Source organism: Neophocaena asiaeorientalis, unplaced genomic scaffold, assembly GCF_003031525.2.
Source record: "Neophocaena asiaeorientalis asiaeorientalis breed wild unplaced genomic scaffold, Neophocaena_asiaeorientalis_V1.1 scaffold226, whole genome shotgun sequence".
Classification (NCBI taxonomy): Eukaryota; Metazoa; Chordata; class Mammalia; order Artiodactyla; family Phocoenidae; genus Neophocaena; species Neophocaena asiaeorientalis.
Window position 1 is genome coordinate 2,890,897 of NW_020173037.1, and position 21,540 is coordinate 2,912,436.

At 45.7% G+C, this 21,540-nt stretch overlaps 1 protein-coding gene across 1 annotated transcript; it reads right to left on the reverse strand.

Moving 5' to 3' along the window:
- Window positions 1–252: 252 nt before the first annotated feature.
- On the reverse strand, window positions 253–21,079 carry OPRK1 (opioid receptor kappa 1). The gene is made up of 3 exons (XM_024742594.1): window positions 20,784–21,079; window positions 5,804–6,156; window positions 253–790 (listed from the first exon to the last, which is right to left on the reverse strand). The coding sequence occupies exons 1-3, from the start codon at window positions 21,038–21,040 to the stop codon at window positions 258–260; spliced, it is 1,143 nt and encodes a 380-aa protein (XP_024598362.1). The 5' UTR covers window positions 21,041–21,079; the 3' UTR covers window positions 253–257.
- Between the last annotated feature and the right edge of the window lie 461 nt (window positions 21,080–21,540).

A 21,540-nucleotide genomic window follows, 5' to 3' on the forward strand; every position in this document is an offset into this window, starting at 1 on the left:
GCCTCGCTTCCCCTCCCTAGACAGGGGCTGCATCTCCTTGCTCAGACCTCTTGCGCTCTGTCCACACAGCCCTGATGTCTCCACTGACCTGGGTCGCTAATGCAGCCTGCATCTCACCACCTCGGACCAGGAGATTTCTGAAAGTTTGTTAAAACTGCTGCCCTTCCAGCTCAGACTGCAGTAGTAATCTGAGTTAAACCTAGATCGTTGAACTCCTCTCTACCCGGAGAACTACAGGACGACATCTCCATGACTAGTCATACTGGTTTATTTATCCCATCAGCATCCCTCAGGTGGGCAGGATCCTGAACGGTGTTTCTGACTCTGTCAGTGCCCTGGCGCTCCATCCTCATCTTAATTGGAAAGCAGAAGTCCCTGAAACACCGCTTGAAGTTTTCATCGAGAAACGCGTAGAGAATGGGGTTCAGGCTGCTGTTGGTGTAGCCTAAGGCGATACAGAAGTAATAGCTGGAGAGCGCAGCCGTGCTGTAGGAGCTGCTGCCCAGAGCCTCCACGAGGATGAAGATGTGGATGGGGGTCCAGCAGATGACGAAGACCGCCACCACCACCAGGACAAGCCTGGTGATGCGACGGAGGTTGCGGTCTTTCTCTCGGGAGCCGGAAAGGAGCCGGACGCTTTTCAAGCGCAGGATCATGAGGGTGTAGCAGACGACGATGATGAAGACGGGGATCACGAAGGCAAAGACGAAGACACAGATCTTCATGACGAGGTCCCACCAGGAGTAGTCGTCATCCGGGAACTGCAAGGAGCACTCGACGACGTCCATGTCTGCAGGAGGTGACAAAGCAAAGCCACGAAAGGAACATCAGTGGTTAGCTCTCGCCTGCGATTTATATAGTGCCTTCGGTTGCAAAGGTCCAATCATGGTGAGACGCTATTACCTGAAGCAGATCACCAGTTAGGAATGAATGCCATGCATATTAACCGTGCTGTCTTTGCACGTAGAACAATGGAGCTGGAAGGTCACCATCCACTGCTAACAAACACAATGCTACAGAGTAAACACGATTAGCCAGCAATACGAATTACCGCGTTGTGGAATGGGCTGACGGGGGATTTTCAGAAGAGCTAGAATTACCGCGTTGTGGAATGGGCTGACGGGGGATTTTCAGAAGAGCTAAGCCGTTCACTTATCGCATGAGTGCTTATTTGCATTTCCATACATTAACAATTCTCCCAGATTAAAGGCTCTGACAACAAAAGCTAGTATCTATTTGTAATAAATGATTAAATATTTCAAATCTAGCCATTCAATTTAACAAAAGCCAACTTGTCCAAAAAACATTAAGTGGCTTACAAGAAATCACTATGTGGGTCGATAAAAATTTAAACAAAATTTGTCTAAATATGACCCAGCTGTTGTGATTTAATGGAACCAGTGGTGGTCACTGTGATTGAGAGCATTGTTGAAACATGAGTAAACTTTTGAAGAAGAAAGAGACGGAGGAGGACGAAAAGGAGAAGAAAATGGAAGAGGGGGGGAGAGAAAGAAGGAAGAGAGTCACCGTCATCACCGTCATCAAGGAAGTTCATAAATCAGACACGTTTTTTACTTTTGTCAACGTTGACTATGTAACAGGTGAAACGACTGTGTTTATAGGATTACTTAGAAAATGGCTTTATTTGCTCTGCTTCTCTTTGCTGGACAGTATTCTCTTTGGAGTGACCATAATATTAGAAAGAGCAGAGACGCAGGATAAGAACATTTTATAATACAGAACTCCCACTGGGGGCCCGCTTACCCCTCCCAGGCTCCCTTTTCCCCAAGCATCAGCCACTGAGCACGGAGCAGGCTAAACTCTCTTTGTCCTGATTCTTCTTTAGATAAAGGAATCATGAACAATACTAAGCTGTAATTTTTAGAATGAAAATATTTTCTTCTGACACTGGAAAATCCGCTTTGAAAATAGTATAAGAATATTTTTCAAATAGTGAAAGAGCTCTAATAGTAGTGTTTTCTAAAATCTTCATGCACCCTTAATCGTATATCCCTTAGTAAAACAAAACCTTAGAATTTCGATTAGACAGACTTTAAAACACAGAGAGTATAATCATTTTGGCCAATTAATAGAGATGACGATCTTAGAGTCATTTTCTATCAACTAAATACCATATCAAACCTTTCAATAGTAAATGAAAGCTCCCAGAAGAACTTGTAACTTTTGATTCCCTAATAAAGCCATTGTCCAAAGTACCATTACTAGGAAGACTCCAAGAAACAAACAAGGATCTCTCTTATTTTTGGCTTTAGTGTTTATGGAAATAAGACCAAAGTCATTTTTTAAAAATCATCACTATCACCATAGAAGAAACGCATTTATTCAACACCTTTTTAGGGTGGCACATTGCTACCTGGCTTCCTTGAAAGTTGTTTCTTTCCTGCTTAAATTCTGTGTGTTCCAACAGTGCCTCCTTCTTGTGGCTGGCCTCAGCTTAGATGTCACCTTAGAGACATTTATACAGAGGCTGACCCATGTGAATAGACCTCTTCCCTGCAATTTATATTTTCTATATATTATACTTATTCTACTTTTATCATTGTATAATAATAGAAGCTAGACAGAAACCAGACAGAAGCTCTTCGGTAATAATGTGTTGCCTTTCCTAACGTTTCTCTCTCCATCCAGAATGTAAACTACCTGAGGGTAGGTAACAATCCACCTTGAATAATATTCAGTCCCTGCCACATAGGGAGGCAGGAATACCTGGTGTTTGAGGAGAATAATTTGCTAAGTAAACAAATTAATACCACAAGGAAACCCTTGAATGAAAATATGGACTCAGTACAGTAGTTATTGTGGAAGAGTAACCTGTTAAGATAAGCAAGGCAACGTAAGGGCTGACGTTTATAATTTGGAGACATCTTTTAGCTCTGAGGGTCAGCTTCGTCTCGCATGTAGTAGGAGCTCAAAAAACGTTTAATGAATGGGTGAAATAATCAACTGCAAAACTTTTACAGGACTTTGGAAAACATCCAGTGATAGAGTCGTAAATATCCTCGGGAACCTCCATGAAGCTGAACTTACACCTACAAGGGGAAAGGAGAGTACTGAGGCCACCACCAAGGAAATCCAAGTCCAAGCACCCATTCTTATTAAATGTTTGATTTCAGGAAAACAGAGTGCATCTTTATCTTTAAAGACATATCTAGGCTGAAAGTGAAGGGACAGAAAAAGATATTCACTGAAAGTGGAAACCAAAAGAGAGCAGAGGAGTAGCTAGCTATACTTACATCAGACAAAACAGCCTTCGAGTTAAAAACTGTTACAAGAGGCGATTTTATATAATGATAAAAGGGTCAATTCATCAAGAGGATAAACAATTGTAAATATATATGCACCCAACACTGGAGCACCTAAATATATAAAGTATATATAAACAGAACTGAAGGGAGGCATAGACAGCAATACAATAATAGTAGGGGACTACAACATCCCAATTTCAACAATGGGTAGATTATCTACATAGAAAATCAGTAAAGAAATGGCAGACTTGAACTCAACAGATATACACAAAACATTTCACTCAAGAGCAGCAGAACAGGGGCTTCCCTGGTGGTGCAGTGGTTAAGAATCCACCTGCCAATGCAGGGGACACGGGCTTGAGCCCTGGTCCGGGAAGATCCCACATGCCATGGAGCAGCTAGGCCCGTGTGCCACAACTGCTGAGCCTGCGCTCTAGAGCCCGCAAGCCACAACTACTGAGCCCGCGAGCCACAACTACTGAGCCAGTGCGCCTAGAGCCATGCTCCGCAATGAGAAGCCACTGCAATGAGAAGCCCATGCACCGCAACGAAGAGCAGCCCCCGCTCGCCACAACTAGAGAAAGCCTGCACGCAGCAACGAAGACCCAACGCAGCCAAAAAAAAAAAAAAAAGCCAATGCCAATCAGCTCTGATACAGTGTGTAGAGATCACCTAAAGTACTCTTCTCGGTCACCCAGCAGTCTTGACATGCAGTGTGAAGCACGCTAGCCGGTCTGGAGACAATCTTTCATCACATAAACAAAGCATGCTTCACAAAATAAAAGGCACGCGGAAAGGATGGAGCCCTCCTACAAGACTACTCTTCTCTCATTTCTTTCTCTGTTAGTTCTGCCACACAAACTAACCTTCTGCTGACACTGGGGACTCTTTTCTGCCATCGCATCTGCACTCGTCCATCTCCAGCACCTCCTTCCTGGAAAACCCACATCCATCTTCATTTCCTTTCAAAAACCTAACTGAAATCCATTTCCTCTAGAATGTCATTTTCTGACAATGATTACAGGAGTTGTGGTTAAGTCGACAAGTAGAACATAACTATTTACAAGTATAACCGTAAAAATCAATTCTTTGTTTGCCCTGGGAAAAAACCACCCATTTTCTTACGCTATTCAGCCCAGCATTCTCACCCTCCCAGTGCATACGCAGCATCTCCTCTCGCACCAACCCCCAGGGCTCAGGAGAGTTTCCTGCAATTTTATTTCATGTGTTGTGTGTATGAAGAAACAAAATCCTGAGTGCAATTGATCGTATTTTAAAGTGCTTCTCTGGTAAAGTTTGGCTTTTCTTAAAATTTACCCAGTATTATAGCTTAACACTTGCAGTGCTCATGCTATAAACTCATTTTGTAGTTTAAGAGGAAAAAGATTAGGCTTCATTTAAAAATGTGTACCATGCAGGATAAGCTACGATTTTAGCACCTGCCTTTTCACTGCGACCTGGAAGGTCCCTACTTATCTGTACTCACAGGTGTCGTGAGCCCGCAAAATTAACTGGAGCACTTAGACAACTGCTAAAGCGATAAATAGCATTTATAAAGTCCAAAGTGATCATTCTGCTCCCCCACCCCAATGAATTTCTATTAAGACCAAAGATATTTTCACAGCTTCATCTTCTACAAGTAAAGCTAAGCTCCTAGAGCCGTAGTTCTCACCTTGGCTACAGGTCAGAGTCACCTGGGGAGATCTTAAACATCTTGACACCCAAACTGTGCCTCAGGTCAATTAAACCGGACCCTCCAGAGTGGGACCAGGCAGCAGTATTTTCTAACGTACCCAGGTGATTCCAACACACGTCCCAGGGTCAGGATCACTGTCCTAGAAATACAGGGAAAACATCAAATGTCCTGTTTGCATGGGGTAGAAAGTAACGAGTCCAAAATCTGATGGTTTTGCTTCTCTGGACTACCATCCATCTGTGAACCTAATTTCGAATGGCCTACGCCCACATGAAGCTGCCACGATAGTGGCCCGGAGGTTAACCCCTAAGGAAAAAGAGTAAACAGCATGACTCTAATGACTCAGGGTGCTTTTGGGGAGGAAGGAGCGGAGCAAGGAGGTGTGTCTTAGAATTGCCAGGATGCAACAAATTATATTTTAAAAACCCACATGACTGTGGTTCCTTATTTCATCCCCACCCCTCCAGATTCCAGTAAGCGCTTTCTGAATAGGGGATAGGTTGGGTGTCTGTGTTCCGGTCATGCCATTATCCCATCCTATGTTTAGATGTGGAAAGGAACACAAAACTGTTTTATTTCTCATCTTCCGTGGATTTAGCATTATATTTCCGTTGGCATTTGGCTTTTCTTCTAGCTATGTGGCCTACTCACTCCCACATTAAGAGTTTGTGTAATTAGAAGTCATATTCTAAAAAATGAAACGATTTAACCAGATCAATTTGCTGAACACCTGAAACTGACACAACATTGTAGATCAACTCTACGTCAATCAAAAATTATTTCTTTTATGGACAATGATAAAATCAACATTTTTTAATGAAATTTAAAAAGCCGCCCTTACCTTCCCTGACTCTGGTTCCTCCAAGGACTATGGCCGAGATGCCAACAGATGAAGACAGGATCCAAATACAGATGTTGATGACCTTTGCCTTCAGGGGCGTGCGGAAGTCAAGAGCCTTGACCGGGTGGCACACAGCGATGTATCGGTCCACGCTCATCATGGTCAAGGTGAAGATGCTGGTGAACATGTTGTAGTAGTCGATGGAGATGACGATCTTGCACAGCACATCCCCAAAGGGCCAGGAGTTCATCAGATAGACCGTGCTCTGGAAGGGCATGGTCGTGGTAACCAAAGCATCTGCCAAAGCCAGGTTAAATATATAGATGTTGGTTGCTGTCTTCATCTTTGTGTATCTAAGAGACAAGAAACAAGATTATTTCTCTCCATCTTCCTGTCATACCCATGATGTAAATGTGCCGCTGGGTTACTGAATTTGCTTTTCATTCACTTATTCTTCACGTATTTATCATCTAGCATGTAAAAGGACTGTTCTAGACATTAGGGGTAGTAGAAAAATGGGCAAACATTTCTGACTTTATTTAGCTTTGTTCCAAAATCTATCTAGTTTTAAAAGGGTAAGGAAACGAGTATAGACAGACAGATGAACATACATATAGATCTTTTCAACAGCCTTGCGTATGATACAGTTCTTTATTTTGTGACTGACAGTTCATTTTCATCCTACCCAGAACTGCTTGGCTTTGTTCATTTTTTAATGCTTTATTTTTTTTCACTGTGTGAAACAAAGATAAAACATACCCAACTTTTCCTCGAGGAAGGTTTACCCAACTTTACTTTGAGAAATCACTCTTTGTAATTATGTCTTTTAAAATGGTTTTCAGTTTTAAATACATTCAATTTCAATGACTACAACACAACTAAGTGTTGATTTTTGTCTACCAGTGTCCCACTAGCTTTTCATTTTAAATGCATTATGTAAAAAAAGCAGGCTGAGTTCTTCCCTTATACACAGTATAGCATAAAACGTAATCTGGTACGGTAGGTGAGAAAGAAATCTGTTTTCCTTTACTTTCATCTTGAGAGATTTATAAAGCACACAATGTGTTTCATTTTCCAATTGAGGGAACAAAAAATTTCAAAATAGGTCAGAAATATTGCCTTTCAGCCCAAATTATTTCTTTCAGTTTTAACATGAAGCTTAGAACAATTCCATTTTCTACTAAAACTGAATTAAGAAGATTGTTTTACTTAGAGAACGCTTCCTTAGAGACCTGCAGGGCGTGAAATGCACCAAAGTACATCAGCGGGTTTTCTGAGGCCAAATGCTAAAATATGTTGGGAAAATCTATATATTAATTACTTTCTACACACCTCACATTTGTGGACCTAATCGCAATTAATTCAGCCAGGTCCCATGTACCTACAAGGAGCCAGACTGGTTAGGGCCTTGATTTTAATTATAAAGCTTCTTTGTAAGGAGCCAATTACGGAAAACTACTTCTACTTTGGCTATAAAGTCAATATCAGTGGTATTTATTGATCACTGTGTCTGTGCTGCTCAATACATAAACATCCACGTGACACTTCTGTGACACGTGGTGACACAACAGCTTTGTCTCCCCTTTTGTAGGCACTGCGGTCTGATGTGAAGTCAGACAGTCCTGAGTCTGAACTCAGTGTACGACTTTTCTGAGTTTCAGGTCCCATGAAACAAGGACAATAAAACCGAACTGACAGGACACGAGATAAAGGCAGGAGACAACCTGACTCAAAATACGCGACACACAGGATCACACTGCAGTCAGGGTCCCACCTCGGCACCAGTCTCCTTGCCTGTTTCCTCTTCCTGCCTGTGCTTGGATGAAAGCATTGTGAACACTTGTACCCAAGTCAGTATCTCTTGGCCTCCGTTTTGATGCTCTGTTAACTAAAGAGTGCCTTAATCTGGAGAGCGAGAGGTTTATTCTAAAATATGTTTTGCTTTTACATTTTTTACTCAAATATTATTAAATGGCCCATAAATTTTAGAATGTATATGCCCAAGACTCCGAGCACAGGCTTTTAAAGGCACAGATAACTAAGCAAGTGCATTTCCTGAGACAGAGACAAATGTTTCTTTTTTTTTAAAACCATTTTTTAAATTGAAGTATAGTTAATTTACAACATTGTCTTGGTTTCAGGTGTACAGCAAAGTGATTCAGTTACACCTACATATCAATACACATATACATGTATTCTTTTTCAGATTCTTTGCCATTATAGGTTATTACAAAATACTGAGTAGAGTTCCCTGTGCTGTACAGTAGGCCCTTGTTGATTGCCTATTTCATACACAGTACTGTGTATCTGTCCATCCCAAACTCTTAATTTATCCCTCCTCCCCCTTCCCCTTCGGTAACCATACATTTATTTTCTATGTCTGTGACTCTATTTCTGTTTTGTAAATAAGTTCATTTATATCGTTTTTTCAGATTCCGCATATAAGTGAGATCATAGGATATCTGTCTTTCTCTGTCTGACTTACTCTGCTTAGCACAATAATCTCCAGGTCCATCGTGTTGCTGTAAATGGCGTTATTTCATATTTTTTAAACATCTTTATTAGAGTATAATTGCTCTACAATGGTGCGTTAGTTTCTGCTTTATAACAAAGTGAATCAGCTATACGTATACATATATCCCCACATCCCCTCCCTCTTGCGTCTCCCTCCCACCCTCCCTATCCCACCCCTCTAGGTGGTCACAAAGCATAGAGCTGGTCTCCCTGTGCTATGCGGCTGCTTCCCACTAGCTATCTATTTTACATTTGGTAGTGTATATAAGTCCATGCCACTCTCTCACTTTGGCATTATTTCATTTTTTTTATGGCTGGGTAAATTCCATTGTATATATACACCACATCTTCTTTATCTGTTCATCTGTCAATGGACACTTAGGTTGCATCCATGTCCTGGTTATTGTAAATAGCACTGCTATGAATATTAGGGTGAATGTATCTTTTCAAATTAGAGTTTGCTCTGGATATATGCCCAGGAGTGGGATTGCTGGGTCATATGGTAATTCTATTTTTAGTTTTTTAAGGAACCTCCGTACTGTTCTCCATAGTGGCTGCACCAACTTACATTCCCACCAATGGTGTAGGAGGGTCGAGTCAAATGTTTCTAATGAATAAATGCTATCTGTTCAAATACAGTCTTCTTAAAAATATGATTCTTTGTTTGAAAAATGCATCTTACAAGCCAGGCTCCTACTCTTTCAATCCCTGATACTAGCAAAGACTTGAGTTGGCAACACCTTTGACTTCAGCTCTCGTGTTTTGTGACCTGATATCCTCCTCTTTCTTTACGAAGTTAGACTGATGTTCTCTGCCTTATACATTTAGGTGGACCTGGGTTCTAGTCCTTAGTTTTCCCTCCAACTGACAGACTTTGGAGAGATCACTGAAAACCCTGAGCTTCCATTTCCCAACTATAGAATGGGAAACATAACACTTATCTCATGGAGTTCCTGAGATAACTAAGGGAAAGCACCTGATTTGGAGACTAGGTGTAATTTACTTCATGTTTCCAACTCCTGTCCCCTCCTCTTGTGTGGGTGGAAGCCACCAGTTACCACAGGAAGCAGAGGGGAACATAGTTTCTAGTCAACACCCCTGGTTGTATCTACCCATTCAGCGTGAATACGAAAGATAATAGTAAAAATGAAGCTTGGGACCTTAACTGCCAGAAGACCATGAATGGAATGATACATGAGTTACAATAAAATAGAATATGCATCTTTTAAGTAGCAATAAAATGCTGAATAATAACTCGCTCTGAGCTTTTCAGAAATATTTTTCATAGTTAGATGTGTGAAACTGCTTTAGGCCTGAATTTATAAAGAGTTCAAATCCTGTCATCAGATCTCAGAAAAAGAGAGATGACTAGCTACAACAGAGATGTCTACGAATTACACAGATCGTAATACCAAGTGCAGCAAAAGTCCATGCTCCCCGAGAAACAAGCTCTGCCCAGATCCTTCATGCTGGAGCTACCGCTGTTACCACCCCAAGGGCTACAGGCACCTGCCAGAGACGTAGAGAGATGCCTGCACCCTCCTCCTGTACCCCCTGCATCCACCAACATCCAATGTCATAGCACTGAGGTGGATCGCGGTAATGGCAATAATGGTAATAACCATTTACTTCAAAATACTCCCTGTGTCAGACTCTGCTGTACATTCCACGTGCTTTATCCCACGTAGTCCTCACAGTGACTCTGTGTCGTAGGTACCAGCATTCCTACTCTAGAAATGAGGCCACTGGGAATCGCTGGAGTTCTGTAACTTTCTCAAAGCAATATGGTTATAAAAGGCGCTGCAGGAATTCAAACCCAGGGGTTTGACTTCCCCCCTGCATTTTTACATCTCCCCAGCACTTGACAATTTACAAAGCCCCGAATTTTGACTTCCACGTATCCTATGTGATTCTCACAACAACTGCCCTTCGAGTTGCCCAGGAGATTTAGGTCTTTTCTCTAATATCGCTGAAGAAAGCAGACTCAGGTGAGTAAAGTGCTTTTCCTAGTGTCAGCAGAGGCAGGGGCTCAGTGGGAACCTGTGGAGGAGGCAGCAGGGCACGGCCCCTCCTCCAGGGTCTGGAAGACACATGCTTCCAAGCCTACAACCCTGAAAGGGAGAACTAAGCAGGTATAATTCCAAGTGGCAGACTATGCGCTCACCGCATAGCTGTTGACAGTCTTTTAGGCGCTACACTGGACTGCATCCAGTGGCCACGGGGTTAAAAGACCCCCACCCCCAAAGACAGTCTGGTTGAGGCCCCTGGGTATTGTTCGCACTGAACCAAAGCACAGTAGCAGTGAGTTCTTCCAGTCACTGTGCGTCTGCTGGTGAAAGCAAACCAGTACGCTTGCTCAGCGCGATCAGACGAGATTATTCTCCGTTCCGCCCACACTGCTTTCTGAGAAGCTGCAAGTATTTCCAGTAAAATGGCGCCACTGGAGTGGGACTTCCTGGCTTGTGTGGGGCGGCTGGAGGCGGGCTGGCGGGGCGGGGCTGCACTTCTGAGCGTCCAGGCAGCAGGACACGTGGCAATAAAAGAGCAAAGTCTGGGCTTCCCTGGTGGCGCAGTGGTTGAGAGTCCGCCTGCCGATGCAGGGGACAAGGGTTCGTGCCCCGGTCCGGGAGGATCCCGCATGCCGCGGAGCGGCTGGGCCCGTGAGCCGTGGCCGCTGAGCCTGCGCGTCCGGAGCCTGTGCTCCGCAACGGGAGAGGCCACGACAGTGAGGCCCGCGAACCGAAAAAAATATTTAAAAAAAGCAAAGTCTGCACGCCGTCCCCACTAAACTCGGCAATGTTGCAAGCCTGCCAAGGACGGTGCAAGGTGGAGAGCAGGCCAGGAAGAGGGGTCAGCAGGGAGCTCAGGGCGCCAGCCACGAGGACGTCATCGCGGGGCAACGTCACGGATGGTGTCCCCGCGAGCTGACAGCACGCCCCATCGCACGCTGACTCAAGACCTTCCTGGCGTGGTTCTCTTCACAGGGACAGCCGTACATGCTCGTGTGACAGCGAGGGGAACAAAGATATCTGCAGAGCTCTTGGGAACCAGCGTCACCAGGTGGAGATTCTGGGAGAGCGTGACACTTGCACGAGAAAAGTGAGGCGACGGCAGGAGGAACATTGATTGACCCCGTGACCCTGCAGCCTCACGGCTTCCCGTCCTGCCCTGAACCTGTCGGGCGCAGACACCAGACACCGCAGGTGGAGACGTCATTCTTGGATCGTTACCATGCCTTGCACTGCCCCAGGGCTTCTCTTTTAATTTAAATGAAGGAGCTGCCTTTTAGCTTCGGGGCAGCATAATAAAGCCATAATCTTGACGGCTAATCGCCAAACATCTTTCAATCCAGAGGCGGTTTGGTTCTGCGGATTCGGTTACTTGTGACTCTTAGCTGCCCTTGTCCGCCGGGCTGACAACCTCTCTCCCTCTTCAGTCACACTCCTGCTGCTTCCCCAGACTCATCTTGTCATCATTTCCACACGTCTCAATGCCTGCTGCATGCACAGCAATATCCTGGACCCCGAGCCTACTGAAGAAGACGTTGATAGAGACCCCGCCCCCACGGTCTTTCAAACTAACTGAGCCGAAGTTATATGGGAACTAGAGGAGTAGACAGAGGGGCAGTTCACTGTGTAGTGAAGAGGTCGGGACACATCTCAAGGAAGGCAGAACCTGGATAGGCTCTTGCACTTTGAGAGGGATTTGGACACGGAGGTTTGCTGGCTAGAGTCTTATTCAGGGCCACGGGTCCCGCTGGGGGTGATGGGAGGCCGCTTGGGATGGGAAAAGGGGTGTCAGGCCACAGAGAACCTTGAACACCAGGAAGAAAAACCAATTTAAGTATTGACTGAGGACTCACGTGACAGACACTGTTTTAGGAACTTTATGTCGTCTGGCAATACGGTCACGATGATTACCTTACCCGGTACCTCAGACGGCTCAGCACAGGACCTGGTACTCAATACGCACTCAGCGCCTGCCAGCCCCCCTTGTCGCCATCCTGCTGCCGCTCTTATTATGCTGTTAGTGTCACGGTTAACCACCCACCGCAGTCCTAGTAACTGTATTCCAATCCTGCAAGACACAGCAGCCCCACTTTCTCTGAAGAGGAAGCAGCCCTAGAGATGACTCTCAGTGCCTCTCTGACTCCATCCCTAACAAGTAAAGGAATTCAGGACCATAGTCCAAAGTTTCTTAAGGAGTCAGAAATTTTATCAGAGGATAATGGGATTCTGTGAATCCCGCTACTTCTAGCAGCCAAAGGCTGAAAAACATTCTGGTAAGTGTGGTTGTTTAGTGTGCATGATGAGGGCGGAACACATGTGACAGGATGGAACGGGGCCTGGTCCAGGGAATGCAAATATAAAATATTAGCATCTCACCCCTCGATGGACAAATGCCGCCAGCGCGTTACGGTGTTTCAGGTTCTCCATAAGCAATACCCATTTTTTTTCAGGTGAGGAAACTCAGTAAAGAGGAAGTAAGTGATTTCCTCAAATTTGAGAGACAGTGGGAATTAAAATCTGAGCCTCCCGAGTAGTCGTCAAACTACTGCTCCAACATAATGAAAAAGCAAACACCCTACTGGCCATTTTTTGGAAGAGACTCCTTTAATACAGCAAATGGCTAACGGCCAATGGAAAGCTCCTGAAGAAACACTGGTCTGGCGAAAAAAACGAGCGTGATCAAAGGCTCCCGCCCCACGGGAACCTGGCCACTACCCCACAAGCCTGGAGCTGCACCTGGAGTCTGAAGGCCCCAAACGCCAAACTCAGGAGGAGGACAGCGCTACAGCACCTGGGAAGATGCAGCCCTTTTTAACCAGCGGTGGGAGAACAGCACAGTGAGAGATGGGTTTCGGCACTCTTTTCCCTGCATGACTTATTCATCCTCCTGGGCATGCTTTCCAGATACACAGCATTCTAGATTTTATGTTTAAAATAACCAGACATGATGGCTGTACTGATGTGAATTCTCAGGAGAACTTATTTGAAAACATAATAAGTTTGCTTCATTAAATTCTCCAGATATTTCCGGTTCATCTCAATGAAATGAATTTGCTATACATCCTTTTAGATTATTTACTACTGAAATTATGGTTCTTTACTCAAGGGCAGTAGCTTATTAATTTTTTTTTAAAGAAGGGAAATTCAGCCACGGTTTCTCCAGTGATCTGACTTTGAAATTGCCTCTATCTATAGTATTTTAAAGGAGTCATATTCACGTAGGTATCAGGTCCCTGATACTCTCCTACCTGCAAAGAGCAAAAGCTCTTTTAATGAGACAGAGGAGTGGGGCGTATCTCCCATTCCTGCCTATTGTGACTGCAGGTACCAGGCTGCTAGTGATGGACAGCCAGAAGGGCGGGCGGGCAGGCATCTCACTGGGGGCTGCAGGTGGTCCTTGCAGGGTAGCAGGAGAAGGGGAGGAAGGCCGATGCAGAAGTAATGCTTTCACTGCAATAGCCAGGGCCCCAGAAACTACTCATCCTTCCTGCACTCACGGCCCTGAGACCCAGAAGAAATGTTCTAGTGCGTTCGGTGGTGCACACTGGGTGAGTGTTTATCACGCCCAACCACACCTGGTAGAAAGCTACAAATCTCAAATGACTGACATGTTGCTTTCTAGTGTACAACTATCTGGATACCTAGAAGAACAGAGAATTCTTAAGTGATTTTTCCATTTTTATACAGAAAAGTGACCTAGCTAAGGTGAACCACAGGGTGCCACAGAGAGGTGACACAGTCACCCTCCTCTCTCTCTTTCGTGGGAAGGAAGTGCCCCTACAGTAGGTGGAAAGCAACACAGTAAAGCAGAGACAGTTTAGAGTTGCATTGTGAAGTTAAAAGAGTTAATACTCAGCAGAACCTTGGAAAATCACTCCTATTGCCACAGCCGATCGTTAAAGCCTCATACTCCAGCCATTCTTAATCTGAAGGCTGCCCCGCTCAACTGCAGACCAGTTCCTTTGGGGTATCTCAATTCATCACATGTTTTATGTTTTTCTCATTTTTCATTTAAACTCTGACTTGCTTGGCCAGTGGAGTGGGTTAAAAAAAAAAAAACAAGACATAAGCCTTTTATAATATTAGCTTCACTCTAAAACCTATTCTTCTTGTGCTAGTCTTCCTTATCTAAGACAAAAGCCAGCTTCCCCTCCAAAGAAAGAAACAAACAAACAAAAAACCATTGGCTGATTTTCTGTTAAGGAATAAATGAATGTTATTCTGAAACTATCTTTTGTTAACACGGTATCTTGTTAAGCCTGTAAAACTTGCACCACTGAAACCATGTTAAGCCAAATCTTAGAAAGGAAACTGTCCTGTGGACGTAGAATTTTAGGGTTTTAGCTGAGCACAGAGCACCCCGTCACCCTCCCACCTTCAACCGCCAACCCCCAGCAGCGACAATTGAGTGTGTCCACAGGTTAACCCGGAGTAAAGGAGGTGCCTGCTGCCCAGTTCTCCGGAAGACACTGCTGGCTGCCCCAGAGACACAGCTGGAGACATGGTAAATGGAGAGGTGCTAGCTTCTCCTAGCGAGAAGTCAGTGCCTCCTAAAACTAACTCTAAGACAGGCACTGGGAAAAACTGTAAAGGCAACACAATCCAAAAGGGATTTTGAAGACTACAATTTTGCCCAAGTCTGTTAAAGCTTAAGAGCTCTATACCTGATCACCACCTTGGTTGTTTTTTTTTTTCTCCTTCTTTCCTTTTCTTTTTTCCTGTTTTGTTTTCTTCCTTCCTCCCTCCCTCCCTCTCTCTCTCTCTCTTTCTTTCTTTCTTAGCAGTCATTTAGTCTCTGCTCTCTGAAACAGCTCCATGAGGATTTGGACTTCTGCGATGTCCCACAGCAAAGAAAATAATTCCATTTAGCTAATCCATATAAACAGTGGCAGTGAAGCCAATTCTCTCTTTTAAGAGCTTATCAAACAATAAAATTACTTCTAGAAATTCATGATAGGCTCTTCTGAAAATAATTTCTGAAGTTATTTTACTATGCTTGCTTTAATGGAAATGTTGGGTGTTGATTCAAAGAGAGGATTCAGGATAAATTACAACATATTTTTTTAAACCAAAGCCTAAGGTAAGACTGCTGTTGGATAGCCACACACCTCTGTCTTTCCTCTCACACCTCCCTAGGTGTCCCTTGGTGACACTATCTAAGGTCGGCTCCCTTGACATTTTTTTTTTTTTTTTTTTTGCTGTATGTGGGCCTCTCACTGTTGTGGCCTCTCCCGTTGTGGAGCACAGGCTCCGGTCGCGCAGGCTCAGCGGCCATGGCTCACGGGCCCAGCTGCTCCACGGCACGTGGGATCTTCCCGGACCGGGGCACGAACCCGTGTCCCCTGCATCGGCAGGCGGACTCTCAACCACTGGGCCACCAGGGAAGCCCACCCTTGACATTTGACAGAACCTGGAATACGTTGCACATACAACTGCAGTGATTACAAGCAACACTTGCAGGAGGGGGGGCTAGGACACCTGTCGTGGAAAGAGGCAGGCAGTGTAGCAGACACTCTGACTGGCTCACCCCATCCCCCCTTCCATACTTCCCCAAATTGGTTATAGCGCACAGTTTTGGCAGGACGGGCATAAGCTCAAGCATGGGGTCCCCACTGACTCAGAGGTGGCCTGAGTGAGTCAGATGTTCTCAGCAGAGTGGAGCGTGGGACTTCCATCATGCCTGGGGAAGAAACACCCTGCCCCCTAATTTATGAGCCAGAGAACAGGTACCTTCGTGAGGAACAACCTCCATGCCCAGCAAGCTTGGGGGGTTAGCTGCCTTTGGAGAAGAAATCTGAGTTCAGGAAATGGAAGGATTTCCAGAGGACTTCTGTGGTTCTGTTGTTTTCTAAGCCCCTTACAAAGTTACCTCTTTCGGCAAATTCCAACACCGCCCAAGAGGAATTATAGGGAAGCCAAAGTCGTCTACTCCAAGGGCAAAGTCAGCAGAATGCTGATCCTCAGAGGTCTTTATTACGGTAGCAAAGTATTAATGAAAACTAATGAGAAAAGGAAAAGGCAAAACCTAAGACCAAGCACCAGATAATTTTCCGATTTCTGTTATTTTTTTCCTAATAATTTTTCCTTGCTTATCCTTACACTCAATTTAAAAAGAAACATACCTTTATAAGAGTAAAGCTTTTCTTTAAATTAAACAAAAGAAAAAATATGTGTACGTAACTTCATAAAGACTGAAGCTTGAAGTGTCTTCTTAAAGAGAACAGAAAATGGATAAGCAGTGTTTAGAGCTGACTTGTGTCCCTCCAATTCATATGTTCAAGTTCTACCCCCCAGTGCTTCGGAATGTGACTGTGTTTGAAAGTAGGGTCTTTAAAGAGGTGAAATGAGGTAAAATTAAGGTAAAATGGGGCCATTAGAGTAGGCTCTAATCCAATATGACTGGTGTCCTTATAACAAGAGGACATTAGGACACAGAGAGTAGGGATGTCGTCTACACAGACGACCATGTGAGGACACAGGGAGAAGGCAGCCGTCTGCAAGCCAAGGAGAGAGGCCTCAGGAGAAACCAAACCTGCCAACACCTTGATCTTGAACTTCCAGCTTCTAGAACTGTGAGAAAACACATTTTTGTTGTTTAAGCCACCCGGTCTGTGGTACTTTGTTACGGCAGCCCTAGCAAACTAATACAGGCAGATGTCTAGAAGTCTGAGCTACCTGTGAGATAATCGCATAGAGCCATCCAGAAGGAGGCCAGCTGAGTCTGCAGCTGGGGATGAATAAGTGGGAGAGAGATACACAGACTCAGGACTGGTCAGAATTTCCCTGACAGTTACGGCCACAAGAACGGACGACACCACTAAGAGTGATGGTCAGTTTGACAAGCCATCTTGGCCAGGCTACAGTCTCTGAATATTCAGGCACTTACCAAGGTGCGGCTGTGAAGGCGTTTTGTAGATGTGGTTAAAGTCCATAATCAGTTGACCTTAAGCAAAGAAGATGACCCTAGATGATCTGGTGGGCCTGGTCCAATCAGTTGAAAGGCCTTAACTACAGGGCTGCGGCTTCCCTGAGAAAGAAGAGATTCTGCCTGGGGAGGGCAGTCTGCCTCTCCTGATGCCTGCGCTCGGGGCTGCAGACCTGCCTAGCCAGCCCCGCAATCACGTATGCCAATTCCTTGGAATAAACCCTCAACACACACATCCCCTACTGGTTCTGCTCCTCTGGCTGAATCCTGACTAATACGGAGGGTGTGCAAAGTGAGGACAAAGAGAGCTGAGAACGCTCTGGAAAAGAGGAGCATTTAGGGAACGTCAGGGAAGAGGGGGCTGTGATGGAGGCTGAGGCGAAACCCAGCAGATGTGGAAGGAAGTCAAGGAGAAGGTGAGACTGGTCCAGCATGCCGAATCCCCATGGGAGTCAAGGGACAGCCAGGCCGAAACGAGCATCCGGACTGTGGGAGCTTCAGCTCCGGGAGAGGAGTGTCACATCACAGGCACCCCCAAGGTGTTGGTAGGACCCAAGGACGTGGATCAAGGGCTGAGGTAAGAACATCCTACTCCAGGACCACAAACCCCAAAGCCTGGAGAGGGAGGCTGGAGTGCTTAAATTTTAAGGTTTTCAAAGTGAAAGGTTAAAGTACCCTACCATTAGGCAATTATAGCAGTTGCTACACATTAAATGATGAAAATCCTTGAAATACTAGATTATCTTCAGAAGATACTGGACAGCATTCCAGGTGTTCAAGGTGGGAAAAGCTATGTGTAAGGCAGGTCTAAAAACAGTCAAAGCTTTTTCCACAACCCTCACTTTCTCCCCAGGTCTGAGCTGGCCATCCCAGACCTGCACCTGCCCTGCCATCCAAGCATCCAAATTCCATCTCCAGAGTGACTTCCTAAAGAACTCAACCAGGACTCTTTTGCATGTACAATATTTTAAAATAACGTCCTTCTCGACACAGGGAGGGGGAAGGGTAAGCTGGGACGAAGTGAGAGAGTGGCACTGACATATACACACTACCAAATGTAAAATAGATAGCTAGTGGGAAGTAGCCACAGAGCACAGGGAGATCAGCTCGGTGCTTTGTGACCACCTAGAGGGGTGGGATAGGGAGGGTGGGAGGAAGACGCAAGAGGGAGGGGATATGGGGATATATGTATACGTATAGCTGATTCACTTTGTTATAACACACCATTGTAAAGCAATTATACTACAATAAAGACGTTAAAAAAATAATGTAATGTCCCTCTCAAAAGTGATCCCGCATCTTTCAGGCGATACTGGTCAGCCCTCAACGTCAATCACCAAAGCTGCACTTGAATTCCACACTCTGGCTCTGCTCTGAGTTCTGATGAGCAAACCACCGCCTGCTGCAAACCATCTTCAGCCCTTTTTTCTCCTGAGCAAAATAAACCCAAGTCCATCAAGTTTCCTTCTGAGGTTTCATTTTTCAATTCTTTGGACCCTGTATCAGCTTGAACAAAATGCTCCGTAACGCTCTCAGCCATAGATTTAAGCCAACTATTGTTTCAGTAGGTTGGCTTTCCAGGGTGAGAATAGAACTCTTCCCTCTTCGTTTACTATCAAGTGGGGTGGGAGGAAGGATGATGTTATGTGAACTCTCTAACTCCTATTGTATTTTTAGCTGAACTTATCCCCTTCACACAAGTTTTAATCTTGGATATCTTTGGAATAGATATATTCAATTTATAATTATACTTTTTTATATTTATCATTAAAATTCCTAGTCAATCTACAATGATTCTTTCTTTCTGACATGTCTAATGCTCCCCGTGGAGTTCCCTTTGCATATATTTTAAGATTCTTTATTCTTTTTAATCCTAGACTGCAGGGCTACATAAAAAGTTGCAGAGCAACTAAGAAGCCCTTCTCAAACTCAAAACTTCAAGTTCTCATTCAAGTAACAATAAGATGTATCTGTCTCACTCAAGCACTTAAATATGATATGAGAAAGAGCAGAGTGGGTTTGCTCTTAGCATCCTCTTTTCATGTAACAATATTTTATTCGGCCGCTGTAGCAAAGATCTTCTAAAAAATTTAATTATAGTCTAGAATACAGCTGTCTTTTCTTTTCTTTTCTTTTGGTTACTATAATCTTCCCTCCAATGGAGAGCAGCCCTAAAATTACTAATGACTTATGAAAACAATGTGCTTTTAAAATATTCCTCCTTCTGTATCTTGTACTCATCACTGATAGAAATCCTGTAAAATGCAATAAGCAATTATGAAAAGCAAGGTTACCAAGCTAGAGACGCTAATTGTAGGTGAAAAGAGCTTTATAACATGTATTCGGAAGCTTAAATGATGGTTTTCAGTTCCCGAGCACAGAGGAGGATAAAAGACCTGACATTTCTGAGAGTGAGAGAGAGAGAGAGAGAGAGAGAGAGAGAGAGAGAGGCAGAGAGAAAGGGGTGTTTGAAACATTCATGCTACTGCAGGTATTGTTCTTAAAGTTCATAATAAAGAGATATTAGTTCTTCACCCTTTCAATGTCCCTAAACAGCGTGACTTGCAGCCTTCCTTTACTTCACAGGAACTTCTCAAAGGAATCTCAGCTTTGTAGTCACTCTCAAAGGTGCAACTGCAGAGCATTAAGTCTGCCAGAAAGGGAAACTTCTCAAAGAGCATCCAGACAATGTTAGGATTTTTGTTTTTTCTCTTGTTTCCTATGTTGCAAGAGGCCAAAAGAGAAATCACTTCACTTACCAGAAAATTTGCATATACGTGGATATCTGGATATTTATTACTGGAAGTTGACGTCAATGTATCCACAAAAGAACAATAAAATCAAACCTTCAGTTCTCACCGAGGAAGGTAAAAAGCAAACAATTTTTGGAACCCTCCAGCAGCTGTACGTTAACAGATAAATATTAGGTGGTTTACGCACAAAGGTCACTGGTATTCTAAACAGATAAGATGGCATATCAGTACTAAAAAGGCTCACGGATGGACACCAACAACCCTCAACAGTGTGCTGGCTTTGCCTCATAAACCACAACACCAGTCTGACGAGCCACAGGAAATCCTTCAGTGCATTAGGTGGGCATGAATTTTATCTAGAGAAACATTTGCAAAGGGCAAAACGAAGTGCTCCAAACGGGCGCAGGCAACCAGGCAAAAGGCCAGGCAGACGGACCAGTTTCCCTCCCACGAGACACTGACCTTGCCCCTTGCAGGGACACCCCCTGCACTCTCCCTGTCCGTAGGGTTTTCAGTAGGGGTTTGGGGGGCAGGGAGGGTCACTCCTAAATCCTCAAGACACCTCCGGCTGCTCGGCTTCGCCCTCTGCGAACCTCGAAGTCCCGCACCAAAAACTCTCCCAGGAAATCTCACTTCGAGGAGGCCACGCTCTGAGGCTTTGAGGAGCCCGACAGAACGGGGTCTCCATTACCGGGCGGGCGTCCCTCCGCGCGTCCTGGTGGCCGGCCCGACCTTCCCTCCCTGCTGCGGCCACTGCGGCGCCCGGACCCCGAGCTCACCGGACGATCACGAACATGACCAGCGAGTTGCCCACCAGGCCCACGACGAACACCACGGAATAGACCGCCGTGATGATGACCGGGATGACCGGCGAGATGTGCTCGGGCTCCGGCGGCGCGTCCTCGGAGCCTGCGCTGCTGTTGCGGTCCGGCTCGGCCCAGCCCGGGAACCGGACGCTGCCGTTGGGGGGCAGGCAGGTGCTTGGGGCGCAGGTGGAGCCCGGCTCGCCGCGGAAGATCTGGACAGGGGGCTCCATGTCGGGCGGCTGCAGCTGCGGGGCGAGGACAGGGGACACCTGCGGGGTGCGGGGGCGAGAGAACCGGCTGGACCCCGGAGGCAAACTTTGGATGCGCCCGAGCCAGCGCGCGAGGCCGGCGGCGCCGAGGGCCCAGGGCCCGCTGATGCCCACCCCGGGGGACTGGCCTCTGGCTGCCGCCCGCGCCGGCAGACGCGCCGCGGATGCCAGGAGGGGCGGAGAGCGCGGATGCCAGGAGGGGCGGAGAGCGCGCCCGCCTTTCCCCCGGTTCCCAAAATCCGCCACCCTTGGAACCGTCCCCGGACCGCGGCCCGGAGCCCCCAGGGACACGAGATCCCTGGAGCACAGTCCTCGCTCCCAAGCACGGCGCCTCGAAAGCCCAAAGCTCACCTCTGAGCCCAGAGACGCGCGGGGCGACGCAGTGATGCCCGCCCGCGCGGGTCCTCGCGTCCCCGGGTCCGCTCGGCCCTCGGGTCGCCGCGCTCCCGCAGCCCCGCGCT